Source organism: Lytechinus variegatus, chromosome 18 (genome assembly GCF_018143015.1).
Source record: "Lytechinus variegatus isolate NC3 chromosome 18, Lvar_3.0, whole genome shotgun sequence".
NCBI classification, from domain to species: Eukaryota; Metazoa; Echinodermata; class Echinoidea; order Temnopleuroida; family Toxopneustidae; genus Lytechinus; species Lytechinus variegatus.
In genome coordinates, this window is record NC_054757.1 from 16,006,932 (window position 1) to 16,022,947 (window position 16,016).

General features: G+C 36.1%; 1 protein-coding gene across 1 annotated transcript; it reads right to left on the reverse strand.

The window, feature by feature from the left end:
* Positions 1-5,690: 5,690 nt before the first annotated feature.
* Positions 5,691-14,266, reverse strand: LOC121432081 (transcription factor A, mitochondrial-like). The gene is made up of 7 exons (XM_041629928.1): positions 14,121-14,266; positions 11,140-11,306; positions 9,979-10,049; positions 8,381-8,530; positions 8,022-8,132; positions 7,672-7,728; positions 5,691-6,187 (listed from the first exon to the last, which is right to left on the reverse strand). The coding sequence occupies exons 1-7, from the start codon at positions 14,183-14,185 to the stop codon at positions 6,092-6,094; spliced, it is 717 nt and encodes a 238-aa protein (XP_041485862.1). The 5' UTR covers positions 14,186-14,266; the 3' UTR covers positions 5,691-6,091.
* Between the last annotated feature and the right edge of the window lie 1,750 nt (positions 14,267-16,016).

Genomic DNA, 16,016 nt, shown 5'->3' on the forward strand with positions numbered 1-16,016 from the left:
CTATCTCATTTTCCCCCAGGATTTCTATATAAGTTTATGAGGGCAGATGACAATATGCTTTTTTCTTATTTATCATACCTGTAACTTGATATCCAACCTTAGGGTAAAGACACTCAAGAGAAAATGGATACTAATGATAACTAAGTGAACGTAGTGTTGTATTTAGTAGTAATATAAGCATTTCATATCTAGACCCTAGCTGGAGTTATCACAGTTGTATGGCTTAGTAGGTTAAGCAAACGAAACACAAATGTTTGTAACTGATGTTTGTCACTATCTACATACATCGATTCATGGTCTTTTTTATTTATTCCGGGCCCCATTGTATAAAAGTTACTATTGTGACTTTGCCATCCAACAGCAACTACCATGGTAACTTACCATTGTAGATTGGTAACGATGATCAACGGCCAATCAACATCAAGGATTCCATGCCAGTTACAATTGGATGACAAAGTTGTGCAACAAGGCCCAGATGTCCACAACATTCTTATTCAATGCTTGATTTTATTCACACATGTCTACCATCTTCTTTTAAATGTTTGATTTCATGCAAATCATTGTATTTCCAATTTTAGATTCCTTTCTATTCATGTTTTTTATTTTTAATTTTATCTTTCATCTTAAAATCAAATGTTGTTTTGATCATCGTTGGGTTTTTGTTTGTAAATATATTTATGGCACTGCACATGCTTGCATGGAGGGAGAAAACACGAGATTCATATGCAATGAACAAGCAAATCACTTTTTTCAGTAACAATTGTTGCTGAATTATTTGATTCATCAAATTTGTATTTGTTTCTTTAGAAATGGCTGAGGAGGAATGTTTAGCTTTGACAGAATTTCAGATCAATTAACTCTTCGATGGACAAAAACAAAGGATGGTTATTCAGATTTCTATGCACAAGAATGATTTATGTACCGTATGTCTTAAGCTTCTCTAACTGATATATTTGATTTAATGCAGTAATTTTAATACAATTGTGAAATGATGTGACTTGTCTGAACTCCCGTTTCTGTTAGACTTGTGTTGTGTGTTATTATCTCCATGTTTGTGTATCATACATCTGCATAAAGATATAATTTTATTTGCTGAAGAAATATGTTAATGCTTCAATTTTCCAAACCATTAAAAGTGGATTGAGGCTATTATCAATCCACTTTGATGTGTTAATCTGAAAATGTGTTTTGTATAAAATAAAACGCCTTTTGGTGTGAAAGCATCTGATGTAATATAAAGATGAAAAAAAAATTTTTTAGTTTTTTTTCTGTGATATCTAATCAAGTGATAAGAAATCATGGCAGTGTATTTTAGGGGAGAATCTTATTAAGGGAAAGATTATTTTTCCTTTGATTTTAGTTGAAATATACCAGTGACAATGATAGAAACGGAGAGAATGAGAGGGAGGTGGGGGGGCATTTCAGAAATATAAACTTTGAATGGAAAAAGAGATGGGGAGACCACTGATGATAAAGGGTGGAAAAAAGGAAAGACAAAGAGAAGGGAGGGTGGAGTGAAAGGAAGGGGAACAAGGACAAGGGAGGGGGAGAAAAGGTAAGGCTGGTGGTAAGATGGGAGGGAGAGCACAGGGATAAATAGGGGAGACAGAGAAAACCAGTGAGATGCAAGGGAGACAGAGGGAAATTCTGGATGGAGGAAGGGAAGGAAGAAGTGGGAGAGGGGGGAAGCAGTCAATAACAAGGATGGGGATGGATAAAGAGAAGAAGGGAAGGTGTAGGTGAAAGCATAATGATGAGATGGGAGCATGGCCAAGGGAAAGATAATAGAGAGAAATGGAAGAGCAAGGGAGAGGGAGGGAAGGGTAAAATGAGGTCAAAGAGAAAAACTAATTAAGAGAGTTTACAGAATGGTAGAAGGGTGATGAAGAGAGAGAGAAAATAGTGAAGATTAGAATGAAAGAGGGAGGGGGGGGGGGGGGGGGTTATGAGGAAGTGAGAGATTGGATAGAATTGGGAATACATGTATTGAAAGCAAATAATAAATCTATAGAAACCACAAAACACTGATTTTCATTTTCATGATTCAGTTTTATTATAAAATATGCAGTACTTGCATGATGCATATATGATAGAGTTCAGGGGCAGAAATGCCCTTCAAAAGCTATTTACATTTTTCCTCCTCTTCCTGCAAAATAAAATGCCCTTATGAAGAAATTCACCTTGGAGGTGGGCTGAGTGGTTTGAGCAATATATCGCTTGCGATCAATAGCAAATTTGCAAGTGATACATTGACTATTTCAACTATGACATACATATGTATACATGATTAAAGCTTGTCTCACACTGTGCGATCCGATAATTATTTTTTAATAAATCACATTTTGCATTAAATATGAAAGTTCCTAAAAAAATTACTTCATTTGAAGTTTGGCATAATGTTAGGAATAATGAAATCATAATTTTGCTTCGCGGCAAGACCTGTTGTCAGAGTAACATCCAAATCGGCTTCAAGTCGCAGCCGACGATAACATCATTACGATTTGGAATTGAATTTGCTTTTATTCCTACATTGAGGCTCAACTACACTGAATTTTGATTTCAGTAGTCCTACAACTATTCTGACCTAGGATCAACTAAGATTTCATTAGTTGGAATGTTCATGTCAAATTTTATTGTGATTTCTTTGAAAATTGGATCGCAACCAATCGCATAGTGTGAGCCGGGCTTATTAGGTATGAATACCTAGAACAAGAACATGTAGACAAGCGAGCAACTATAAATTTGCGATGAACAGCAAGATTCATAATTGATTAACAGACCTACATATTAAATTGAGTTTCAATTGATCACAATTATCCTGTGATACCTTCTCAAACATTACATCATAGTCAGCAGCATACGCAGGATTTATGATAGGGGGTTCAAACTGAATTAAATGTTTACAAGCAAAAAAAAAAGGTCTTCACCACAAATCTTACATCGTTTCATACCCAAATTTTTTTTTGACAAGCATAAAAAGGGGGGAGGTTCGAACACCTGTAAAATCCCCCCCCCCTGTGGGCTACTGATCATAGTTCTATGAAATATGGACCCTGGGAGGCAAGTGTACAAAATATAAACAATACAATGGCATACAAAAATTGTGAAACAAACAACAATTTACATGTAGTATACAAATACATGGACCCTTGTTTGAGTTGTGATTGATAATGGATTCAAATTAATCTCAACTCATGAGCCCTTCCTTACAAAGCACTGTGATTAATAATGTGGAACACCCTTTCCCTTTTACGAACAAATTTTAATATTCCAATTTTTTTATTCTTATTATACAATGTGATGTCTATATATTTTTTTCTGTTAATGATGACAATTAAACACTTTGAATAAAAAGAAAAAAAAAACTATTGTAATACATCAGGACCTGTTTCACAAAACCATGTTATCAATAACAAATGATGGGATTCTTTGGCAAAGTTGCTATAAACCAGTCAAAAGCCATGACTTCAGTACTGGATGGTCCTTTTCAGGGCCTTACAAAGAGGTATGATTTATCCGATCAATCCCAAGTATATGGAAATCCATCCATGTCATAATTTTTTTTTCTTTAGGAAATATGCACAATGTCCTTTGAAAACAAAGAGAAGCATACTGAACTGTCAATAAAACTGAATGTATGAATATACATCATATCTATAGAAAATATTTTGAACATGTATTCTAGATGTTGACACTGCTGGCTTTCCATAGTTGTGGTTGATTGGATCAATCACAATTCTTTGTAAGATAGGGCCCTGGACCAAACGCAAGCCCACAGATGAATACATAGTGTGTCATGAAGCCTCCCCATTGATTAAAGTTAAGAACTCAAGAATGATTCAGTTTTATGAAACAAGGTCCATGTATATATTTTCAATACTTCCTTTGATCGCAGCTGTGCAATCTCAAAATGATAGGAAGTCCCTTTTCACATATATAATACTGTCAATTCCTACACAGAATACAAACAAACTAGCACATAAGATCAAATTATCATTGAATGATATAATAGGAATATAGTTTTAATCATCTTCAATAGATTTCAATTACATATTTTGATGGAAAATAATGAATGGCATATTTTTATCTTGACATTCAATACAAATACATGTACATAAAGGCATTCGAGAAAAAAATATGCACAGGTTCATACATAATTTTGGCACCAAATGAAATACATTCACAAAACAATTACCTCCTCCTCCTTGCTTTCTTTATTTTTTAAATGGGACTGTTCTACCACATGTAGATACTTAATTTGAATAAAAAGAGAAAAATTCAACAAGCATAACACTGAAAATTTCATCAAAATCAGATGTAAAATAAGAAAGTTATGACATTTTAAAGTTTCGCTTCATTTCACAAAACAGTTATATACACGTCTCAGTCAGTATGCAAATGAGGGAACTGATGACATCACTCACTCACTATTTCTTTTGTATTTTATTATATGAAATATTTTGTTTTTTTCGTCATTGTCATGTGAAATGAAGTTTCATTCCTCCCTGAACACATGGAATTCCATTATTTTAACATTTTGTGCTTCAGCCAAGGAGGTCCTAACCATCAAATTCGTAAATATTGAAATATTGTAATTCAAATAATAAAAAAACAAAAGAAATAGTGAGTGAGTGACATCATCGACTCTCTCATTTGGATGTAACTGGCTCGTTCTTATAACTATTTTGTTAAAAATAAGCGAAACTTTGAAATGTCATAACTTTCTTATTTTACATCCGATTTTGATGAAATTTTCAGCATTGTGCTTGTCTGATTTTTCTCTATTGATTCAAATCAACATTTTTCTGAGGTGGACTTGACCTTTAATAAGACTCAAATTTTATGAGAACTCGGATAATACACACCTAAATGTATCTACTATGACATTTGGTAGGTGAGTAGAAAGTCATTACCCTTAATATCTTTTAGGTAATTGAGGAAAACTAGACACCCCTCCCTTTAAAAAAGGGTCATGTTTTTGTTCTCACTGAGGGGACCTAACTGAGCTCTTGTGATGAAACAAAAATTGGTGAGGAAGCATCAATATTCACAAAGGCCACTGCACACATTACGACTAGTCTACGATCCAATTTTGAAACAAATTGCATCTTACATACTTTCTAAAAAAAATTATGAATAAAATCCTATTATCTCTGGTTCAACGTAATTATAAGAATACTAAATTAACAATTTTGGTTGATTGCAAGCCTTTATTTTGTTTCTAATCGTACATGTAGCTTATTGTATGATTGCTACGACAAAATCACAATTAGATATTGAATTCAGTTTCATAGTCACAGATTTGAACATACATGTAGATATTTGTATGATGATGGAACTTTTCACAGCAAGATGTTCCTTGTCTCAATATTTGCATCAAATTTTATACCACAATAGGGACTCGGACCAATCGTAATGTGTGCGGCAGCCTTGACACATTGTTTTTTTCACTGTGATGCAGAACGCTTTCAAGAACATAGAAAAGAATGTATTGTCAAAAATACTTCATGACAATGAGCAACCAAAAAGTCTTCTTTGCAGAAAATTGGTTAATCAAAGCAGCGGTGTCGTCCTGGGGAGTGTTTCATCAATATTTTCACCTGACAAGTTGTCAGATCTGACATCTTTCCATGCATTTGATTGGCTGAGAGGCACTGTTCCTATGGTAACTGTTGGACAAAATGGGACTTGTCGGATAAAACGTCCGACAAGTTCTTTCATGAAACGCCCCCCTGGACTCTGGACAAACGATTTAACTGAAATCTTTGTCAGCTCCGAAACTTCGCACAAACTGCTGTTCTGGTTCACAAATTTTCGACAAAGGCCTCCCACCTGTTCATTGTCATTTGATGGGCATTTTCAATACCTTTACCTTTAGTTTTAGAATTTGTTCTGCAGTAGCAGTGCAAAAGCTCACGTATCAATCTTGTCAGAGTGTGTGTCCTTGAAAAAGAGGCACACCTAACAAAAGACAAACATCATTCATTGGCAAAGGTATAAAAAGCACATGTCCGTTCATCAGACATATGCATGTAAATATTCCTTGAAGAGCAAAATTTGTCTTCTTTGGAGTTGGAAAGAAACAGAAAGGCTAAGTTGCGATGCCATCTTCCTCCATTTTCCTCTTCCATTCATCCATCTCCTCTCTGTATGTCTCTGTCAGCAGGGAGGCTTCTTCATTGTATTGCTATTGGATGATGGAGGGAACGAGAGATTGAACTAACATATTTTTACCTAATTTAGGGCCTATAATATGTTGTTACCATGGCAACATGATTTCCGACACACACAAAAATGTGTCTCTTACATTTCATGAAAATTGGTTGAAAGTTGATGAAGTAATTAAAATTGAAAGTTTGTTTACCCAGTTTTTGTCACATAATATGCCATTACCATGGTAACATGATTTTTGACACACAAAAAATATGTCTTTACATCAATACCTATGTGTGTATCAAATTCAATTAGAATTGGTTAAACCTGAAGAAGTAGTTTGAACTGCAAGATTTTTACCTCATTTTGGCCAAAATATAGTGTTACCATGACAACAGTTTCTAACACATGCAAAAAGTGTGTCTAAAACATCTTCACCCCAACACCAATATGTGTTCTAAGTTTCATGAAAATCGGTTCAAAACTGAGGAAGAAGTTTGGTGCGCAATATTTGCAACGAACGAACCGACCGACCGTACGCTGCTTCCTACATACCCCCTACAAACTTCGTTTGGTGGGGGGGATATAATAAAACTGATGAGAGGGAGACATTATGGCCCGTATTCTGAAGTCGGGTTTAACTTAAACTCAGGTTTAAAGTTGTGGTTTAAGTATGGAAAGCCAATTGCTACGTAAATCACTAATTGTAAAGATATCATAATCAGCTCATTTGGCTCTCAAATCATTCACAATTGTCTAGGAAGTATAAATAGATGATTGTCTTCACCATCGATGAATCAGGAAAGAGCACAGTGAAAAATTAGAAACATACAACTTAATAAAAATTTTGACACTTTTGGCTTCCCATAATTTTAGCACAGAGTTAGACCATGGTCTAGCTTCCCATAAATTTAGCACAGAGTTAGACCATGGTCTAACTTAAACCTGACTTCAGAATACGGGCCTATGTCCATGGCAAGGAGCTCAGGCTGCATATTTGGTTCCATGACATTTGCTCAATAGAAAGCTGCTCCTCTATAATTTCCACTCGCTAAACAAATAACTACACCCCTGGATTTAACACTAAACCCTACCCTAAACAATAACCCTGAGCCTAACATAAAACAATATTGCAACCCAACTCTAACCCTACATCTCAGATGAAAGGAAACCCGGAGCAGTTGCCGCAGTAGCAAACATTGTGCAACTGCATATTAAGACCATTTTTCTTCAGAGTGGGGTTTGCGCCATAGACTGGGGGGGGGGTGCAGTGGTTATTTCATGGTATAACATACACTGGACCAAAACATTCATATCATCAATTATTTAAATTTCATCAGGGAAAAATTACCTGTACATGGGGGCTCGGGGCAATTTCTCCCCAAAAATGCTCAAAAGAGGCGTGGAAAAATCCATATTCACTGCAATGTTCAAGCTTATCTGATGTTGTAGATAGGTCTATAGGCAGATAACTGTGAAAAGTAGCCCCTGAATCATCCTCCCAAGTTTGCAACTCACCTGTTTCTCGTCTTCTGGTAATGACCGCCATATTGACGCTGCCTCTCTGAATTGAGCCTGAAACCAAACAAACAAAAATGAAAAAAAAAAAAATGAAGCCTCTACCCTTAATTTCTAGATAGATGGCGTTATATCCATCTTATGAATGTTAATGAGTGTTCTAGGTATTAAATGATTGGTCAATTTATGATCATATGATAAAGCATCACTTCAATAGGAAAAACAAATCTCTCTGAAAATAGCTCCAAATAGTTTTCGATATACTTACTATTATTTGCTGAGAAAAATATATAAATCTTGAATTATATTTATAATATCATAATTCATCAAATTTCAATCCATAAATTCACCTGAACTTCCTCTCTCGTTCTTCCACCGACCATCTGTTGGTTGAAATGTGCTCTGATAAACAAAGAATATCCCGTAGGAGGCTTCTTCGGCTTGTTCAATTTCTTCATTTCCTAAAGGCAAAAGAAAAAGGCAAAAAGCAATAATAACAACGAGTGATAACCACTAGCATTTAGGGAATTTTCTCCATTCAAAACTGTATGAACATGATGAGCATAAAGATACTCTGGTTTTCTTTTTATACCAATTTTCAGATACAAGGTTTTAACAGCCATCTTATGAAAATTTACTTTTAAAAAATTAGATTAATCAAATGACAACTTAAACTCAACTGCAGACAGTGATGAAATCTAGTTCTTACCATTTTATGCCGACGTTTTGCTCTCATTTCTCGCTTCTTTCTGCCTATCTCAGTCACAGTCTCGAGCTGTTCGTCTGTTAGTCTTGATCTATATTCCTCCATCTCTTCCATATATTTTTCTCTTCTTGACTCAAATTCTAACCTATAAACCTGACAGATAAAACAGAATAATGTGAGGGTCAGAAGGATGCATAGCAAACCAAGAACCGCTAGTGTATTAACAGAGGTGGGGGTGGGTGCTAGGGAAATGTCACTATGAGGCTGTTCTCACTATGTTCCTGAATATAGTTTACTGGAAACTAGTTTAACGCGTAGTGAGAACGGTCAAAGCGGTCTTGGAAGTGATCTTCCAAACCAGTTTGGAAAACCACCTCGCGATGTAGTTTTCAAGATCGCTTTGCCTCGTTAAACTGGTTTTAGCATAAGTGAGGACACAACCGTTCTTTGGGAAGCGATCTTCGCACATTTTGAGCGCGCTACTCCACACGACAGGTGTAGAATGCCTATGGTGCGGTTTCAAATTTCGCGCGAAACGTGTCACCCCACTGAGAGTGTCTCCATAGCAACAAGAGCGCTTTACGTGAAGTGATTTTGAAAACCACTTTCGTGTGATCGAGTGAGAACGCTAGCAAAGCGATCTTCCAAAGTGGTTTCCTGAATCGGTTTCCAGTAAACTAGTTTTAGAAAGCGTAATGAGAACGGCCTCTAATTCTGTCATATAAAAACAATTAATAATTAAATCAAAATCATGTTGATTTGTTAATATGTACATATATTGCCAATTCAGTACTTTCATAATCTCAGTTAATTCTAAGTTACTTGTTCATTGTCTAGATGCATTTAATTTTATTGTTATTGTTTTTCATACACAAATTGGTACACTAACAATACTAATGGAACAGCTCTCGCTTTAAAAATAGTTCTTCAATCTCCAGTATATTATTACACTTCTTAATTTTTCTTTTAAATTCTATTTTAGTTTAAAAAACTACATTTATGATTGAGAATGAAATAAGAAAATACAAAATCCAACTGGTTACTGATATAATGAGATCTGATTATTGAACTAAATAGAATTTATTTCCACATAAATTATTTCTCTATATTTTGATACCTAATATGAGATTGATTGGTGGTGATTTTTATTTATATGAATACTTTAATTAATGAGCAAGACAAGCTTTAAATTCTAATGTCAAAATCAGGTTGTGCAGAAAAGTTAAACAAGATTGGTTTGTGGTATGACCACCGTTCTTATTTGACGATATTCTTTGTTAAGTTTCTCTCGCTGATCCCTGAAATGAGAATGGATTCAGATTCACACGAGTTTCTGCGAAAATCATTCCTGACATGCCTCGATATTCTTTGTTTCTAATTTGCAATGTACAAATGATTTCCTAAGATGTTGGTCAAATATTAGAAATAAGATTCCAATCTTACCATAAACATTAAAACTATAGTAAAAACATGTTTAATTGTGAAATCTCTCTCTGAAAACAGGTTTCCCTCTTTTGGGACGCACAGTATATGTTATATCATTATTTATCATGACCTTTGACCTAATGACCCTCTAACTTGAACACTGCCTTGACCATTACCTCTTTCTCATCTTCTGGTAAATCCTTCCACATTGCAGCTATTTTCTTTGAAAGGTCAGTAACACTGAGATCTGCAAAAAATATGAAAATGATTTTTCGGTTAATGATCTTCAAATCTGCTTCAAGAGAGTATTGTTCCTGAACCAATTAAATATGTACCATCATATCTCATTCTACTGTATGTACTTTCTCAATTCATTTCTGTACTTTCTACATTCTTTTCTAATATTACACTAAGGTGTGTGTTTGTGTTCATATGAAAAGCCTCCTTCCCTCCATCCATCCATTAGTCGGGGGGGGGGGGGGGGGGTGTGTTGGAACTAATAAAGAGTAGAAAACCTTTGGACCCTACTTGTGTTCTTTCAATAGTCACATTGTGTCCCCCCCTCTGCCCCATTTTCAATTTCTGGTCAGTCAATTATCAGCGAAGTTAAAATTTGCATAGTTAGAAAGAGTTCATGTAATAGTATATTTGAAGGCCTTTCAATTTCTAAGACAAATAAAATAATAATATGAAACATCTACGTATTGAGCTATGTTTCGACACATTGCATATTGTACAACGCCTACTTAGCTTGTTGTACGCGAGCAAATGAGAGGCTGAATGTCAAACATTCGTACCGTTGCACACAATACGTACCATCCAAAATGTACCGTTGCACGGCTTTAGGAGGTGACCTCACAATACGATTTAATTCATTGCGCTCAGTAAGATGAAGGGGCAATACGCGTATAAGCCTGCTGGCTAAATGCGCAATGCTGCCCGAGGTCATGTGCGCTTGTGGGATTTTGCTTTTCGCTTTCAATTTTTTGCTCCCTTTTCATAGATTATTGCAGGGTAAAACTCTTGTATTTTTTTCATATTTTCGCTTAATTCCAAGGCGTTGTACAACACAAATAGCGAATATTCTTATTCGTGCAATGGTGCGAGATTTTGCATTCGGTGAAAGAATGAGACGCTCTATTCAACTCGGCTAACGCAGCATCTTTCTTTCACCTCATGCAAAATCTCGCACCATCGCACTCATGCCTATTCGCTATTAGTATACCATTTCTTTAGCACGGCCACCCTGACCAGGTGCTCAAGCAATCACAGAATTTCTTCCTACCGGATACCCATTTACTAAACCAGGGTACGAAGAGGCGAATCGTCATTCTTACTTGGTTCCATTGCCGTAAGTTTGGGCCTTTGCTCAGTAGAAAACAGGAAAAAGGTGGTAAGAGGTCTCTTGGGCTTGGCTGGGAGGTCATTAGAAAACTGCTTGGTGTCCTGTTTCCATGGCAACCACTGATGCTCACTTCCACCAAGAAAACCAGGTCTAATGGCACTGAAGAAAAGAGAATAGGTTGTGTGGTCTAGTGGTTGGAGCATTGGCCTCAAGATCGTAAGGTCATGTGTTCAAATCCCTGATCTGCCATTGTCTCCACTTTGATAAATGACCAGACAGTAATATCTGTAATGTTATCTACAAGGTCAGCCACAATGCTTAACTTAGACGTAAAATGTTTCAGATGTAATTGGTTATATACCAACTTGGCTTTAAACCAGCAAAACAGCTGTCTTGCCAAGTTCCTAAGGAAGTTAATTTAACAGAAACAGATTGACAATGGGCCAACACTCAGGGAATAAAAACATCCCAGGCATGGTGTCGCTTGCCTGGCAGGCGATATTGAGTCTTTATCGACCCAATAATTGTGCAATTATTTTCCACCATTACGTGATCATAAGAAAAGATCTTGATAGTCTCCTCTATTAAAAACTCTATCAGTAGGGGCACTCGGCCAGTACGGGAGTTTCTATCCAATATGGGATACATTCTCAAATTATGGAGACTTGCTTTGCATAATAAGGATAAAAGAAACAACACCAACATTCAAAAAGAGGATAATTTTTGTCCACCCAAAGTTTTGTCTCAACGAGGTCAGAAGACCATATGGTCTGTGCATGGATGATAACAAAAATCCTTACGAAAAATAGTAGATGGTGAACTTTTTAAAGGACAAGTCCACCCCAACACTAACAGAGAGTCGATATGCATAAAAAGAGAAAAATAAGCAAGTTATGACACTTTCGAATTTCACTTAATTTCATAAAACAATATATGCACATCCCCGGTCTGTATGCAAAGAGGGAACTGATGACATCACTCACTATTTCTTTTTCTTTTTTTAATGAAATATTCTAATTTTCTCCTAATTGTTAAGTGAAACAAAGATTTATTTCTCCATGAACAAGTGGAAAAATTTTACCATTGTTTGACATTTTACAGTTCAGTCAAGTTGATCCTTATTGTCAAATCTGTACAATTTGAAAAATTGTTTAATACAAACAATAAAAAAAAATAGTGAGGGACATAATCGACTCTCTCATTTGCATGTGACTAAATTGTATATATAACTGTATTGTGAAAAATAAGCGAAACTGGATGTCATAACCTCATTTTATATGCGATTTTGATGAAATTTTCACCATTATGCTTGTCTTATTTTTCTCAGTGTGGCTGCTTCAGACATCGACACCCTACCTGGCTTTGGCTTTATGAGGACATATCAAAGATATACGCCTGTAACGTTGGCGAAGAAAAAAGAAACAAGAGTCAAGATGGCGACATAACCAACGTGCAAGTTAACCCCATCTTTGATTCTTTCCATATTTTTCGATTTTATTCAATGAATTCTTGTTTAAAAGACAATATCGTAGACATTTCTGAAATGAAGTTGTATCCCATTTACATTATTTAGGGCTAACTGATAGGCCTAGATCTTCAAAAATTTTAGAAGGAAACTAAAATCTCCGGAGCGCGCCGGGCTAGTTTCATTTTTGGCGGTCATGGCGGTAGGGTCTACATGCACATGAATTGGACGCAATCCCTGGCTCTTTGGTAAAGTTTGGAGCTACACGTAGTAGGACCTACTAGGCCTAGACGCCTAGTCTAGATCTAAATGATTTTTACTCTCTAGGAGCCTGCTCGCTAGTTCGGTGTACTGACCTCGTACTGTGTGAGTGAGGTCTAACTTAAAAACTAATCTCAGACTCGAGTTTATTTTTGTCGAGTTGCGCAGATATGATACAAACTAGACCAAAAGCTTCGGTCTCTGTTTTGTTGGTTGTTCAGCTGAACTCCGTTGGCTTCACTCACCAAATACAGACACCGAAGGCACCGAAGTTCTAAACTTCTAGCACGATCTGTACAGCAGTAGAGTAGAGGCGCACGGCCAATATGGGAGACTCTCTCCAATAAGGGAGACAATCTCCCATATTGGAGACTTGCTTTGCAAAAGAACAAAAGAAACAACACCAACAAAAGCATGATTTTTTCCACCCAAACTTTTGTCCCACTGAGGTCAGAAGCCCATTTGTTTTGTGTGTGGATGACAACAAAAATCCTTATAAAAACAAAAGTAGATGGTGAATTTTTAAAGTAGACGGTGAAAAAGGAGTAATGTTTCATGAGGAATCTGCTTATCACATTTTTATTTGCCGCCAAGGTAATCCTTTTTAAGCAAATGTAAACAAAGAAAATTGGTCTCCCAAACTGGAGACTGTCTCTGAAATTGGATACCCAAATTCTTTATAAAAGTCTCTGATATTGGAGATTATCTCTCTCATGAGAGACAGTCTCCAAATTATTGGCCGTGCGCCTCTACTGTACAGGCAGGGGACTGACAATGGCCATATGTTTATGTACTTAAGATCAGATAAAAAGGGGAAGTGAATTTGTACGACAGCCGAGGTAAGTCACTGTTTTTGTTCCTTTCAACTTCATTTTTCTCAATTTTTGGGCAATTAATGCCAAGACTAAGACAGTCTAAGTAAGAGAAATTTGCATTTCGGTCGCGTTAATTTTCAAAATTTTTATTCATTAAAGACAAAAATTGAAGAGCCCCGACGGGGGGATTTTGCTTTGCAAGTCCCCTTATGGTGGCTGCACGATAGCGAGCAGTCTGTGTATGAGGAGAAATTTAAAAAAAAATGTTAAAAAACTCCTCGAAACAGACGGCTGCCAGCTGTCTAGATACAAACATGACACAATTTTTCATACGTGGGACTGTTGAAAATGAAAAGACTATTATTTATTCTTTCAAGCCCACGTCCACCCTACGGCCCATCAAAAAAACCTAAAACGAATGATGAATTTTACCTGATGCTGAGGATCCTACATTTCTGATGGAAAATACGGGAAAATGCACCTAAAGTTGCTGCCATTTTTAGTTCAAAACGAGTTCCCGCCAAAGGAAATTAGCAGACAATTTCGACCTGGTAGGCTGGTACGGTGGCCTGGTATTGGTAAGCAGGTGTTGTAATAGGAAAAAACAAATACGTGCCGATGGCCAAGCCAAGGCTGATCAGCACATGAAATAAATGCAGTAGCAACACCAGGGGTCGGGGGGTAATTGGACTGATTTAAAACAAAATTTATTAAAAATAATCTGCTACATGACATTTCACTATTAATTATGCTGATTTGACTAAAACATACCTCCTGCATGAAGTTGCCCCGCCCCCCCCAAAAAAAGAGAGCAAGTAGGAAGTGAGGCTAAATGCGCAGTTGTCATGAATACTACCTTTCACTCTTCAACACTTCTTTTGCTTCACAAAAAAATAATTCAGTGGTGCAAAGGAATGCCCCCCCCCCCCCCCCGTTTATTTTCAACCCATCCCCTTTCACAATTATGCATATTGATTGCATACAGTTCTTGACAGAACAGTTCCATTTTTCCATACCCCCTCCATATCCCACCCCAACCCCCAGGTATGTACCAAGGGCCTACCATATTGGAAGTGGATGATGGCCAAACTGGAAAAAAAATCAGAGCACGGAATTGACACAACCAGACAATTTTTTTAAGAAAAGAATATAATTGTTACTTTAATAATTGCATTTCCATTTAAAACAAAGCAGTTTAACTTACACTTGCAAGCTTAATAATAAAGTACAACAAATCATTCTGATTCCAAGGTGAGTATAATAATTTATTTGATAATGCTGTTATTTGTACTTTATCGATATTTCATTGTTATCAACATATTCAATAATGTTATTCCAGTTTCTATTATTGGTATAGCTACATGCATTTGAAAATCACTCAAAGACATACAGTTTAGACATATTTGTGCACTAAATACATTAAAAAGAGAGAGTAATAATGTCAAATCATTTGACAGTTAGACACAACTCATACAAGACAAAGTGTGACAAACAATATGATGTTAAAAGGAATGCACATTCGGAAAGCATACAATGCTTTTGAGTTAATTTTCAAACATTCAATCATTAAAGGGCCATTCTAAAAGGAGATGTCACAATGCATGGGAATCACCATGCCAAAATTAGCACAAAATACACAGAGACAAGCTGCTGCAGACACAATGGCCCGTATTCTGAAGTCAGGTTTAACTTAGACCATGGTCTAACTCTGTGCTAAAATTATGGGAAGCCATAAGTGTCAAAATTTGTATTAAGTTGTATGTTTCTTATGTTTACTGTGCTCTTTCCTGATTCATTGATGGTGAAGACGATCATTTATTTATACTTCCTACACAATTATGAATGATTTGAGAGCCAAATGAGCTGAAATATGATATCTCTACTAATAGTGATTTATGTAGCAATTGGCTATCCATACTTAAACCAAAACTTTAAACCTAAGTTTAAGTTAAACCCGACTTCAGAATACAGGCAACTATGTCTGTGCTTAAAGGATGAAACTTCCCAATCCAAATACTTCCCAGTAATGTACAAAATAAAGTAAAATAAAACATACTGTTAATGTTAACTACTGTAGTAGTCAGCAAGCACATGTCGGCCTAATACTGGCCTATCTGTAATTTACATAGTTACATGTAAGTACAATTAAAAATACTGTTAAGAATGTTAACTACTTAATAGTCAACAAGCACATGTCAGCCTAACATTGCCCTATCGATCCAAAGAACCCCTTGCCGTGAAACAAATAATGACTTGTTTTAACAATGCACAATATCTACAGTTTTACTATCGGCCATTCAAATTGAATGATTTCAATAGCTTTCGACT